This window comes from Podarcis filfolensis (genome assembly GCF_964270895.1).
Source record: "Podarcis filfolensis genome assembly, chromosome: Z".
NCBI lineage: Eukaryota > Metazoa > Chordata > Lepidosauria > Squamata > Lacertidae > Podarcis > Podarcis filfolensis.
This window is the reverse complement of record NC_139617.1, coordinates 37,877,769-37,890,121: the sequence shown is the minus strand read 5'-3', so window position 1 is coordinate 37,890,121 and position 12,353 is coordinate 37,877,769. Positions and strand designations below refer to the sequence as shown.

At 48.0% G+C, this 12,353-nt stretch overlaps 1 protein-coding gene across 1 annotated transcript in view; it reads left to right on the top strand.

Annotated features, from left to right (window-relative positions):
* The first annotated feature begins 465 nt into the window (after positions 1-465).
* The window catches only part of LOC310754792 (discoidin domain-containing receptor 2-like), a 49,504-nt gene continuing 37,616 nt past the window's right edge, over positions 466-12,353 (top strand). Inside the window, exons 1-5 of the mRNA XM_083597102.1 lie at positions 466-841; positions 4,123-4,275; positions 9,408-9,510; positions 10,132-10,360; positions 11,308-11,455. Coding sequence (XP_083453228.1) covers positions 4,209-4,275; positions 9,408-9,510; positions 10,132-10,360; positions 11,308-11,455 — 547 coding nt within the window. The 5' untranslated portion in view covers positions 466-841; positions 4,123-4,208. The remainder of the gene's footprint in view (positions 842-4,122; positions 4,276-9,407; positions 9,511-10,131; positions 10,361-11,307; positions 11,456-12,353) is intronic.

Genomic DNA, 12,353 nt, shown 5'->3' with positions numbered 1-12,353 from the left:
ACATGATATACTCGTTTTGCTTGTGCATGCCTTGGACACCCTCAGGCCAAAACCCTCTTGACGAACCACAACATTTGCAAAGGGCAAAAGTTCGGCATTGTCGAGCTGAGATTTGATCCTGGAGGAGGAGCGGCGGCAGCAGCTCTGGGCCGGTTCCAGCCTTGGTGTGGGACTTCCCAGTTTTTTGTAGGGATATGGAAATAAACTGAGGGTGAGGAGAGTCAAAGGTGGGTGGGGAGAGAGAAGAAAGCCTTGAAGCACACCAACATGTGCACACCACACAGCCCCTGTTTTACTGTGCGGGGGGGAGAAAACCCTTCCTTAATGTTGTGGGTTTTTCATGTGCATGCAATGCTTGGCGTGACTCCAGGCTGAAGCCTGGCCCAGCCACCAATGGAGTCTGCTCCCAGCCAAGGGGGCTGGAGGAAAAGAGAAAGGGGGTGGGAGGTGGGGAGAGGCAGAGAGAGAGAAGGAAGGAGGGACAGAGGCTAAAGGAGACAGCAGCTTTTTCTTTCCCGCCTCTCTCCCTCTTTTAACACACATATACAGAAATCTCTTTTCCATGGCCTCCGTCAGGGTGTTGCCATAGAAACTGTAGTGACAAAGGCAAGGAAGTCTCCTGGGCCTGTGTGTGGAAGGACTGGAGGGAGAGAGGAGGAGGAGTCTGAGCCACAAGTTTGAGCGGATCTCCAAACTGCTGGAAAAGTTGCTTGCGAAGCGGGGTGGTGTTGGGAGAGATGCTGGGAAGCCCAGCGCAGCGGAATCCATGGCAGTAGGAAGGCTGGGATTGCTATGGCGGTGGAGGCAGCTGCGGCAGCTGCACAAAGGCTAGGCCTGCCAGGTAGGGCCCTTCTCTGCAACTCTGGTCAGCCCCCTTTGCAAATTCTCCTGCATGCTTTCTCTTTTGTTCGGGCTCAAGACAATGTTGGCTGCTTGCCCTCTTTTCCTGGAGCCACTGAGGCCCAGCTGTGCCCTCTTGTGCTTCCTGGCTGTGGAGGGACGGGACTCAGCTGGGTGCCCTGGCCACAGCAGGCAGGAGTGGGCAACGCAGAGGCCAGGAGGGGCGCAAGGATGCTTCGCCTTTCCCCTGGGAGGAGGGAAAGGGGTGTCGGCGTCCTCGCTTTGTGTGTGGGGAAGATGGATCAGGCTCTTTTATTTTCGGAAGGGCAGGAACTGGTGTGCTTCGAGTGTGCAGGAGATGCGCAGCGTTCTCTCGGTCAAACAAGAGCAGGAAATTCATGACGTTCTCTTCTCACGTGAGGAGAGCCGATGTGCAATGTGTTACTTGGTGAAAGTGTACCATGTTTTCTTGCAACAAAAGCAGGCCCTGGCCTTTGAACATAAGACAAGCAGAAGCATTGGTGACGTTTGGGGAATCAATACGCAGCATGTGCATGCCATGATGATAGTGATGAGCATGATCCACTTTCTTGCTTTTTGAAATGGTCTGGATGACACATGGGTGGCTATGCTGTCATAAATCCATCATTTCTGTTTGCCCAATTAATTTCTAATCCACATTTATGCCCCTCCTCCCACATGTCTACATTGGTGGGGAATCTGAGGGCTGGGGCCCTCTTGTGGCCCTCCAGGTCTCTCTGTCTGGCCCTAGGAACTATCTCCAGGCCAAGTGTTATAGACTAGTTGGAATATGTGCTTGAGCTCTGATCATGCTTCTTGCTTGCCTGAATTGAGGTTTTGGAGAGGCGTGTGAGAGTGTGTAGAACCGTGTCTACTGTACAAAGGGATTTTTTTTGCATTAATTGTCCCTGCTTTTTGCCTCTGGCCCTACCCACCAGTGGCATGAAGCCCCTGAAAAGTTGTGCAGAAGGGAATGCCATGCCCCATTTGGCTTGAAGAAGTTTCTTCACCCTTGGCTTACAAGTTGAAAAGCTACCTCTGCTCCATTTCTTAACTGGCAAACATGGAGCTTCTGCCATGATAGAGTACCTTTAGCCTAGCTGAAAATACTTGCCTCCACTTTGACCTCCCTTAATCCCGGAAATGGCCTGTCTGGTGTATTGCATCTGTGCTTGACTTCCCACATGGTGGTGCCACTACTTGAAGCTGCCCAACTCGTGCTGTACATTACATGTATTGCTCCAACCACTTTTGTTTCTGGCCCTGCCCACCACTGGCTTACAGCTCTGGGTGGTCATCCAGCAGGCATTGTGGCCCTCTGGCTGAAAAAGCCAGCACTCTCTTGGCAGCTGAAATGTGTGGGCCCAACTCAGCCGATTCCAAACTGGGGAGAAATCTAGAGATGTGGGCAAAGGGGTGGAATGAGGCAGAACAAATAACAAGCATCCTTTCGTCTGTGGAGGGCGCACCAGGCTGTGGGAAGTGGGCAGGAGCTTGTGTGGATCTAGTCACTCCACCAAGGTTTTGAGAGAGGAGCAGGAGGTGGGCAGATGCTGAGGGGCCCACTTCCTCCTCGAAACAGCTCCCTGCAGAGGACTTGGACGAGGGGTGTGTTGTGTGCTATCAAGAGTGGTGCGCATGTAGCAATGTTTTGAGTATGCAAGAGCACCAGGAGCCTTGCATGTGCAAGGGCACACAAGAGGCAGTGCACATGTATGTAACAGAATGAGAGATGAGACAAGAATAAGTGAGTGGCTTCTCTCCAGCATGGAATGGGTGCCTTTGCCTCCACCCCTCCCGCCAACTCAAGGTTCAAGCAGCTGTTCTGTCTCCTCTTCTCCTAGCCCGCCTCTTTCTTTCTGTGATGGGCTCCCAATGTTTCTGTTCATCCAATGGCTGTGGTGGATTTTTTTTTTTAATGTACATTTTGCCAGCTGTTAGCAATTAGCAACTAGATCCACCCCGGGCCCCCGGCGAGGAGATCTTAACACTTTCATGAGCTCTCCGTCTGCACAATTTGGGCTGCTTCAGGTTTCACCTTCCTATCTGTGCTTGGGCATAAGTGAGGAGGTTTGGGACAAATGTGTATTACCGATGGGAGGGATGCAAAGGAATCCCATTACATTGAAAAGGGTGGAAAGGAGTTAGGGCTGCTAAACCCAGCCCCCACCCCCTAGCACAACTTTTGCAATCGACACAGACTGGGGTAGGAATCTTCTGGAGCCTTGTTGTCTAAGGGGATCAATGGCCTGCCTCAATATGAGGCAGCTTCCTGTATTCCTCCGAAAGAGAGAGTCTGTACATGTTTATGAGGACTTAAGAACAGCCTTGTTCAAAGATTTAAATCTTTCAGAGAAGTGTTTGTGGAAATCATGTTAAATTCTTCAGTGCAGCAGATTTTTATTTGGCGGAATGCACAGTTTTAATAATTATATTGCCTGTCATGTATTTTGTTTTGTTTTATGTATCTTGGCTTCAGCTACATAAGTAAATAAGTAAACCCTACCCTGGAGGGCTGCTACAAGTCAGTGTAGACAATATAGAGCTAAACGGATGAATGGTCTGACATGGTACAGTATAAGGCAGCTCCCTATGTTCTTATAACCTGGAAATATTTTTAAATAAAAATTCACCCTGGAGGTATTCTATGAATGTGTGCTTCCTGACACCTATTTTATTGATCAACCGGATCTATTTCTGGACAGATTAGATTAAGCTGGCTATTTAATGAGCATTTATCCTGCTTTGCTTGTAGGAAGATTAGCTGATGGCATGTGAAAGCAAAGAGTCTCCCTACCATTCCAGTACATTTCCCCGTCACCTTCCTTATCTCAAAAAGTCAAGTTTTTTGTGGGGGGGGGAGTGACCTCCCAATCAATTATAATTGGATAAGCTGAATTCCCCAGTATGTGACTGAATCCTACCCCAAAATAGCAAGTCCGAACATGCCCAATGAAACACTCAAGGGTCAGCACCTATGATAGCCAGCTAGCCCACCCCTATGATGTTTTCTTGCCCTTGGATAATTTGCATCCAATTTACATGCATGATTATCCCTGTCATATAAGATAGTAAACTTGCATGCCCTGGGTCCATAAATCTCTATTTAATTAAAGAGTTGGCCAGGGGTGAATGCAGATCTTGAACCAAAAACAAAAAAAAAAAACAAAAAACGGTTAGACACCACTTTTATATCACCATAGGTAGACATCGCCTGAAAATCTAGCTGCAAGCCAATCATGTCTTTCTTCCTTTTCTCAGAGATCTGAATGGCAGTGACTGGCAGCCAGGGAGGACCGCCCGACTGACCCCGCGGGCTGTGGGCATCGTCTCCCACATCTCCAAGGATGCTCTGCTTGCTACTCCTCCTTCTCGCCAGCCTTTCTCGTTGCTCCAGCTCTGAAGTCAACCCTGGTAGGAAGCTCTTTGTGTGTTGTTAAATTGTTGGGTGAGCCATCCCAATCTCTGTACCCCAACAGCCAGGGACTTTTGGGTTCCTGCCACTTGTGGTGCTCATGAGCCCCTCAGGAAAAACAGTCTGTCAATTTCAGTATCCATTGTAACTTTCAGCTCTCCACATCAGTCTGTGGTTGCTGTTTTTTTAAGAGCCCTCAATAAAATTCGTTAGCATCTTAGTGCAAATTTCTCCATTTTTAAAATTGCAATTTGGCCTAGAAAACATTTGCAAGGAAGTTTCCCTGAATTTTGTGCTATTTTCAGGATCGAATGCATTTCTATGCACACTGACACCCTGGTGTCTGATTTTTTTGCACACATTATTTGACTTGAGAACTGCACTGCAAAATTCAGAAGAGTGCAAATTTTGAAGGATGGCTGTGTTTTAGTTGCCATCTTCTTTTGGAAAATACAGATTATGTTGCTATGCCTCTCGGTGCAAACTTAATTTCTTCTCCCATCGTACCCTCAGCGCTAGCTGCTGTGTTTTATTACAAAATGTGATGCCGTAGCACAGCTTGTATGAGACAGAAATTGGAGTGATACTGCGGCATTTGGGACTTTGATTTAGAGGGGGGTACGAGTAAGAGGTGACGTGATAGAAGTTTATACAGTGGGGCATGGCATGGAGAAAGTGGATAGAGGAAAGTTTTTCTCCCTCTCTCAAAACACTACAACTTGTGGACATTCAGTGAAGCTGAATGCTGGAAGATTCGGGAAAGATAAAAGAAATAAATTCATACAGTGTATAGTTAACTTCATGGAGCTCACTCCCACAGGAGGCTGTGATGGCCACCAACTTTGATGGCTTTCAAATAGGATTGGACAAATTCATGGAGGATGTACAGGTGAAACTCGAAAAATTAAAATATTGTGGAAAAGTTCCTTTCTTTCACTAATTCAACTTCAAAGGTGAAACTAATATATGAGATAAACTCATGACATGCAAAGCAAGATATATCAAGCCTTTATTTGTTCTACAGGTAAAACTCAAAAAATTAAATATCGTGGAAAAGTTCCTTTATTTCCGTAATCCAACTTGAAAGGTGAAACTAATATGAGATAGACTCGTGACATGCAAAGCGAGATATGTCAAGCCTTGATTTGTTATCATTGCGATGATCACAGCGTACAGCTGATGAAAACCCCAAATTAACCATCTCAGAAAATTAGAATATTCAAGGAAATCAGCAAAACAAGGATTGCAAATTGAGCAAGATTGGACCTCTGAGAAGTAGAAGCAGATCTCGCTTTGCATGTCATGAGTCGATCTCATATATTAGTGTTACCTTTCAAGTTGAATTACTGAAATAAAGGAACTTTTCTACGATATTCTAATTTTTCGAGTTTCACCTGTAGCTATCAATGAATACCAGTGACTAGAAACCACAAAAAGGGAGAGCGCTTTTGTGCTCAGGTCCTGCTTGCAGGCTTCCCATTGGGGAATCTGCTTGGCCACTGTGAGTGCTGGGTGCTGGACTAGATGGGCCGTTCTGTTCACCTGATCCAGCAGACTCTCCTTACCTTCTTAGGCAGCAGCTGGGATCAGAAGTGCCGGACTCATGCCAGGTCATGGGGCAATTGGAGGTTCAGGCACTGGAACAGGCAGGCTGCAGCTCCATCATCCCTGACCATCGGCTATGCTAGCTAGGGCTAACGGGAGCTTGAGTCCAAACCTTTGTAGGATACAAGGCTGGGGAAGACTGGCCTAAGTAAGAGGTGACAAAGTGTAGACAAGCTTGTTTTGGTTTCTGCCAAGGGGACAGAGAGGAAGGGCTGTATTTTTGCAATGTTGTAAAAGAGTGGTAGCCAGCATGATTCTCTCCAGATGACACTGGACTCCAGCAGCCAGCAAGGGCGAGGGCCAAGCCTGTTGGGAGTTGTAGTCCACAGCCTCTGAAAGGCACTGTGTTTGGCTATGTTTCTTGTAAAAGGTGACCTGACCTGACTTGACAGTGGACAGAATATAGGTAACAAAAGGAGAAGAGGAGTTAAGATAAAGGCAAGGCTAGTATGCCTGTTCTATGCCTTTAAGTTTGAAATTTGCAACTACATACAGTGGTACCTCGGGATGCGAACGGGATCCATTCCGGAGCCCCGTTCACATTCTGAATGGAACGTAAGACACGACGGCGCATCTGCATGTGTGCGGGTCGCGTTTTGCCACTTCCGCGCATGCGCATGACATCATTTTGAGCGTCTGCGCATGCGCGAGCAGCGAAACCCGGAAGTAACACGCTCCGGTACTTCTGGGTTGCTGCAGAGTGCAACCCGAACGCGCTCAACCTGAAGCACATTCAACCCGAGGTATGACTGTATGTAAGTTTTTAAAATTGCATCAATATATTGCATTAATTAATTATTTTTAACTGCATTTATATTCAGAATACAGTGGTACCTTGGGTTACAGACGCTTCATGTTACAGACGCTTCAGGTTACAGACTCTGCTAACCCAGAAAGTACCTTGGGTTAAGAACTTTACCTCAGGATGAGAACAGAAATCGTGCGGCGGCAGTGGGAGGCTCCATTAGCTAAAGTGGTACCTCAGGTTAAGAACAGTTTCAGGTTAAGAACTGGACCTCCGGAACGAATTAAGTTCTTAACCAGAGGTACCACTGTAGTTTTTAATTGCATTTATATATATATATTACTTTTAATGTTTGCACATATATAATTATTTTTCCATATGGGATTATTTCAAATTGTTTTTAGTGGTGTTTTTATGGTGACATTGCCTCAGGATATTTTATGGGAAGCGGTTCATAAATGGAATCAAATCAATTAAATAAAGTAAATGCAGGAGAATGAACAAGGAGGGCAGGGTTTGGCAGGAAAGATGAGAGGGTTGGTTGACAACAAGGGTGGGGAAACATTTTTGGCTCCATGGGCCAGATGCTTATCAGGATCTAGCTTCACAGGCCAGATTTGACTGTGGGGTAAAGCTCAGAACCCCATTTTCTTGCATCCTTCTTAAAATGTGGTGCCAGAAATGGACAGGCTTGGCAGTGCAGGACAGGAGAGTGAGAGGAAGTTCTGGGGTGGCAGTGTAGGGCTGGGTGGGAGTTACCAGCCTATTAGTGGCGCTGGAAGCTATAAGGATATATTGATGTTACCCAGGGACTATCTATAGGTGAAGAATATCAGGCCAAGTATTGAGTTTTCACTGGCTCCTCAGCTCTGTCAGGATCTGGCATGGTTTGGCAGCCCCAGATGGAAGAAGACAAAGGAGGAGCAGCAGATGGAGGGCTGGAAGGCTGGCCCCCAGGGATTGAGGCGGGAGAGAGGAGCTTGCCTTGTGCCTCTAGATGTCAAAGAGGGAGAAGCAGAACTGGTAGCTCTCTTCTCCGCCTGTCTGAGAGCCAGTGTGGTGTAGTGGTTAAGAGTGGTGAACTCATAATCTGGTGATCCGGGTTCACGTCTCCGCTCCTCCACATGCAGCTGCTGGGTGACCTTGGGCCAGTCACACTTCTCTGAAGTCTCTCAGCCCACTCGCCTCAAAGAGCGTTTGTTATGGGGGAGGAAGGGAAAGGAGATTGTTAGCTGCTTTGAGACTCCTTCCGGTAGTGATAAAGTGGGATATCAAATCCAAACTCTTCTTCATTGGAGAGGAGGGGGACTTTGGCTAGCCAGAGGGAGGGGGTGAATAGCAGGAGGGGGCAGTGGAGCTGGAGGGGGTGGGGCAGGACACAGTCTTGTACCTTCCTAGGTGGGAATCAGACACATCTGTCCAGGTGGAATGCATGGGTGCATGTGCATCAGGCTTAGGATGGCAAGAGAATTCTATAAGCAACCTCACCCACCTCATATTTAAAAGCTCGGTGGGAGGGGTGTGTCATTTGTCGGGACACTTTTGTAGATTTTGCTTGGCCATGATGAACCCCTTGCCTTGCTCATAGACCTTGGAATCTTGACTTTGGAGCCTTGCGCTTGTCACAGAGCCTGTACCAGCTTGAATAAAGATCTGCTCCTTGCTCTCAAGCAAAAGTTGCTATGGTCATGATTTGGGATGGGAGCCTGACAAATGCGGCCTTCATAGGATTGGCACCCTTTCCATCTTGTTTGGTGGAGAGAGCTCTGGTGACTGGCTTTCAGATGCTTGGTTTGAAGGAATTATATGAGTTAGAAGGGAACTCAGAGGCCATCTAGCCTGACCACTGATCAAGGCAGGAATCTTGCAGCCACAAGGGGAAGTGGGGAACCTCAAGCTTGGGCCCCAAAAGTGGCCCTCTTTGGGCCTCTTCTCAAGCTCCCGCCCCCATCCCTCGAAGGCCCTGCTCTGCTCTCTACTCAAAGAGCTTTTTCCTGCTTTTGAACTGCAGTTATGTCTCTTGTTTGCATGGATAGCAGTCTGCGAGATGCGTGCAGGGTTGGCTGCATGTAGAAACCTCTGGCTTTTACTGTACAGAGCTAGGAGCCACACCTGTTGCTCCAGCCACTGGCACATTGCCCTCAGAAGGTGTCACATGAGGGAATGTGACCCTTGGGCTAAAAAAGGTTCCCCACCCCTGAACTGCAGCCCCCCTGACAAGGCAATTTAGCAGGGTAGTTTGTGCGCTGTCATGACTTCACAGTATCCAAGGAGGCATTTATTGGCGACTCTGCAACTTCAGAAGGTGTTATGTGGAGAATGAGCCCAGGGCAGTGGCAAGAGGTCAGTTAAAGCAGTGCTACTCCCAGTGTTGTTAACAAGAGCCCACCCCCCCCACCCACAATGAATCAATCCTGAGCAGTGATAAAATGAAAGTGGATCCTGTAGAGTGATAACTCTACTTTCTTAAAAGTTCTCTGCCTTTATGCTAATGTGACCATTTTGCCTCCCGTCCCCTCCCTCCCTGAGAGCCAGTGTGGTGTAGTGGTTAAGAGTGGTAGACTTGTAATCTGGTGAACTGGGTTCGCTTCCCCGCTCCTCCACATGCAGCTGCTGGGTGACCCTGGGCTAGTCACACTACTCTGAAGTCTCTCAGCCTCACTCACCTCACAGAGTGTTTTTTGTGGGGGAGGAAGGGAAAGGAGAATGTTATCTGCTTTGAGACTCCCTAGGGTAGTGATAAAGCGGGATATCAAATCCAAACTCTTCTTCTTCCCTCAGCGATATGCCGATACCCTCTGGGGATGCACGAAGGGACCATCCGAGATGAGGACATCACTGCTTCCAGCCAGTGGTATGACTCCACGGGGCCTCAGTATGCACGGTGAGCAGGATGACCTGTGGGGCTTAGCTTCAGGGCAAGCTATAAAACAAAGCAGAACTAAAAGAAAAAATCCAGTACAGTCTGGGAAATACCTCTTGTTGTTGAAAGAGGGAGCTATTCGGCAGCTGCCAGAAAGACAACAGAGATTATACCTGTCATAATATTTAACAGGAGGGAATTCCAAAAGGTTGGTGTTATACCAAAGGTTCCTATGTTGCGCATAACAATCTCCTGGAAAGGTGGTATCCATAGGCATCTCTCTCCTGCAGAGCACAGTGATCAATCACGCATATAATGGATGAACCAATCTTTCAGATATTCTGGTCCCAAGCTGTATGGGGCTTTATACACCAGAACCAACATCTTGAACATAACTTGGTAGCTAATTGACAGCCAGTGCATTCCCCCCCCCCCAGCAGCACTAGAGCATGGTGGTGATATCCTGCCCCAGTGAGCACTCAAGCCACGGCATGTTGCTCTGGCTGCAGCTTCCAGACCAATCTCAAGTGCAGCTCCACATAGAACACATGAATTCTGTGCTCAGGCTGGCCTTGCATGTTCTTCCCACTTTCACACCTGATCTTTGAGTTGTGACATTATTTTTCTCTCTCTGTCTCTCAGGTTGCTGAGAGAAGAGGGTGATGGGGCATGGTGTCCAGCCGGTCTCCTGCAACCTGAAGATGTGCAGTTTCTCCAGATAGACCTACATAAACTCTTCTTCATCACATTGGTGGGGACGCAAGGTCGGCATGCCCGGGCAACTGGGAAAGAGTTTGCCCGTGCCTACCGGATCGACTATAGCCGCAACGGGGAGCGATGGCTCTCTTGGAAAGATCGTCAGAACAAGCAGGTGGGTGAGATGCCGTCAGGACATCTCTGAAGAAAGTGACGAGCCCTTGAAAATCTGCAAAAGTTACTAAGCCTCATTAAAAATAATTATTAGGTCACCTATCCAGGTGACCTCCAACCACTCTTTAACTTCAGCCCTTGAACTCCTTGTTGCGCTTGGTTCAGACCAATCTCTGGATCTGTTTCGGGTTGAAAATTTGTCAGCGGATGCCAAGGTATTTACTCTGAAGCATAGGAAACTGCTTTATACTGAGTGACTGACCTATTTTGTTCAGTGTTGTCCACACTGACTGGCAGTGGCTCTCCAGGCATAACCCTTGTTTTTGTGTGTGTGTGTGCAATGTCTCTCATATTTTTCCCCCCATGTAACATTTTTACAGATCAGTTTCATTTATTGAGACATTAGGAAGAAAAGGGGGAAAGAGGTGTGGGGGAAGATGGGGGGGTGGGATCGGGTCGCGATGTTTCTATTTTACTTACTATATGTAGGGTTTGGTGTCAGCGTTGTTTGTGCAGGTTCTTTGCTGTTCACTTGTGTTCCTTTGGTGGTGAGAGAGGTTGGGGTTGGCCTAGGGGGTGGTTGTTTGTTTGTGGTTGGCTGTGGTGGTCTTTGTTTTCATGTGTGAGTGGGGTGGGTGATAACCCTTGTTTTGATGCAACCATCATCTAACCTCCCCGCATACAAATCAGGTGGAATGCTCGTTAAATAGCCAATGTCATCTAATCCCCTTGCAAACCAATCAGGGAATGCTTGATAAACAGGCTGTGTGGTAGCAAAGTAGGGCTGGTGAGGGGTGTGGCATGGTTAGAGTCCTTAGGGCCAGATAGAGGGGCCCAGAGGGCCACATTTAACCCCCTGGCCTGTGATTCTTCATCAGTGCTCTAGTGTTTGCTGCTTATCAGATGCTGATTGCACAATAGCCTTATCATGACCTCTTCCCAATCCAGGTGATTCAAGGCAACACTGACACATATGACGTTGTCCTGAAAGACCTTCGCCCGCCTGTCATTGCCCGCTACATCCGAGTGATCCCAGTGACTGAGCAGCCCATGACTGTCTGCATGCGGGTGGAACTCTACGGTTGTGTTTGGTCTGGTAAGGACTTGAACTTCAGCAAGTCCCCGATAAGGCTCCAGGGAATTCTGGTAGTGGGACCTTGGTGTTTGTAATTCTATGTATCAGCTGTCCTCCTCCCAGTGTCCTCCAGATATTTTGGTCTATAACCCCTATCATCCCTGGCCACAATAGCCCCAACAGTCAGGGATGATGGGGGTTATTGTCCAAAACATCTAGAGGGTACCATCTTGAAGAAGGCTGCTCCATATGGTACGCTGAGGTGGAGATGCTTGCTGGGTTCTTTCTTCAGCAGCACCACTGGTCAGAGTCCCAAGTCGCACTATATAGCTGCCTACTCTGGTCTAGATCCACAACACTGAGCAAATCATTGCTCAGGTATTGATTGAGCTGCCACCAGAAGGCTGCCTGGCTTGAAAGCCTGCTTGTTTTCTGCCTTGGCCACCTGTGGCCAAGAAGAGATGGGAAGAAGACCCTTGCTCGTCTTGCTCAGGTAAGTTGTGCAGGCAGAGGGCTCAAAAGCCTCCAATGGGACCACCTCTCCTGGTATGCCCCACAGAGAAACTTACGGTGCTCAAATAAAAACATCTTGAAGGTCCCAGGCCACAGAGAAGTTAGGCTGGCCTCAACCAGAGCCAGGGCTTTTACAGCTGTGGCTCCGATATGGTGGAACACTCTGTCACAAGAGACTAGGGCCCTGCGGGACTTGACATCTTTCCGCAGGGCCTGCAAGACAGAGCTGTTCCACCAGGCCTTTGGCCAGGGCACAGCCTGACTCCCTCCCTCAGCAATCTTCGCGGAGCTCTGGCCCAATGGTTGCCAGTGGCTTGAATTAATTAATTTTATAATGAATGATTTTAGAGTGTTGTTTGTGCTGTACTTTTGTACTGTTTTATTGTTGTTAGCCGCCCTGAGCCCG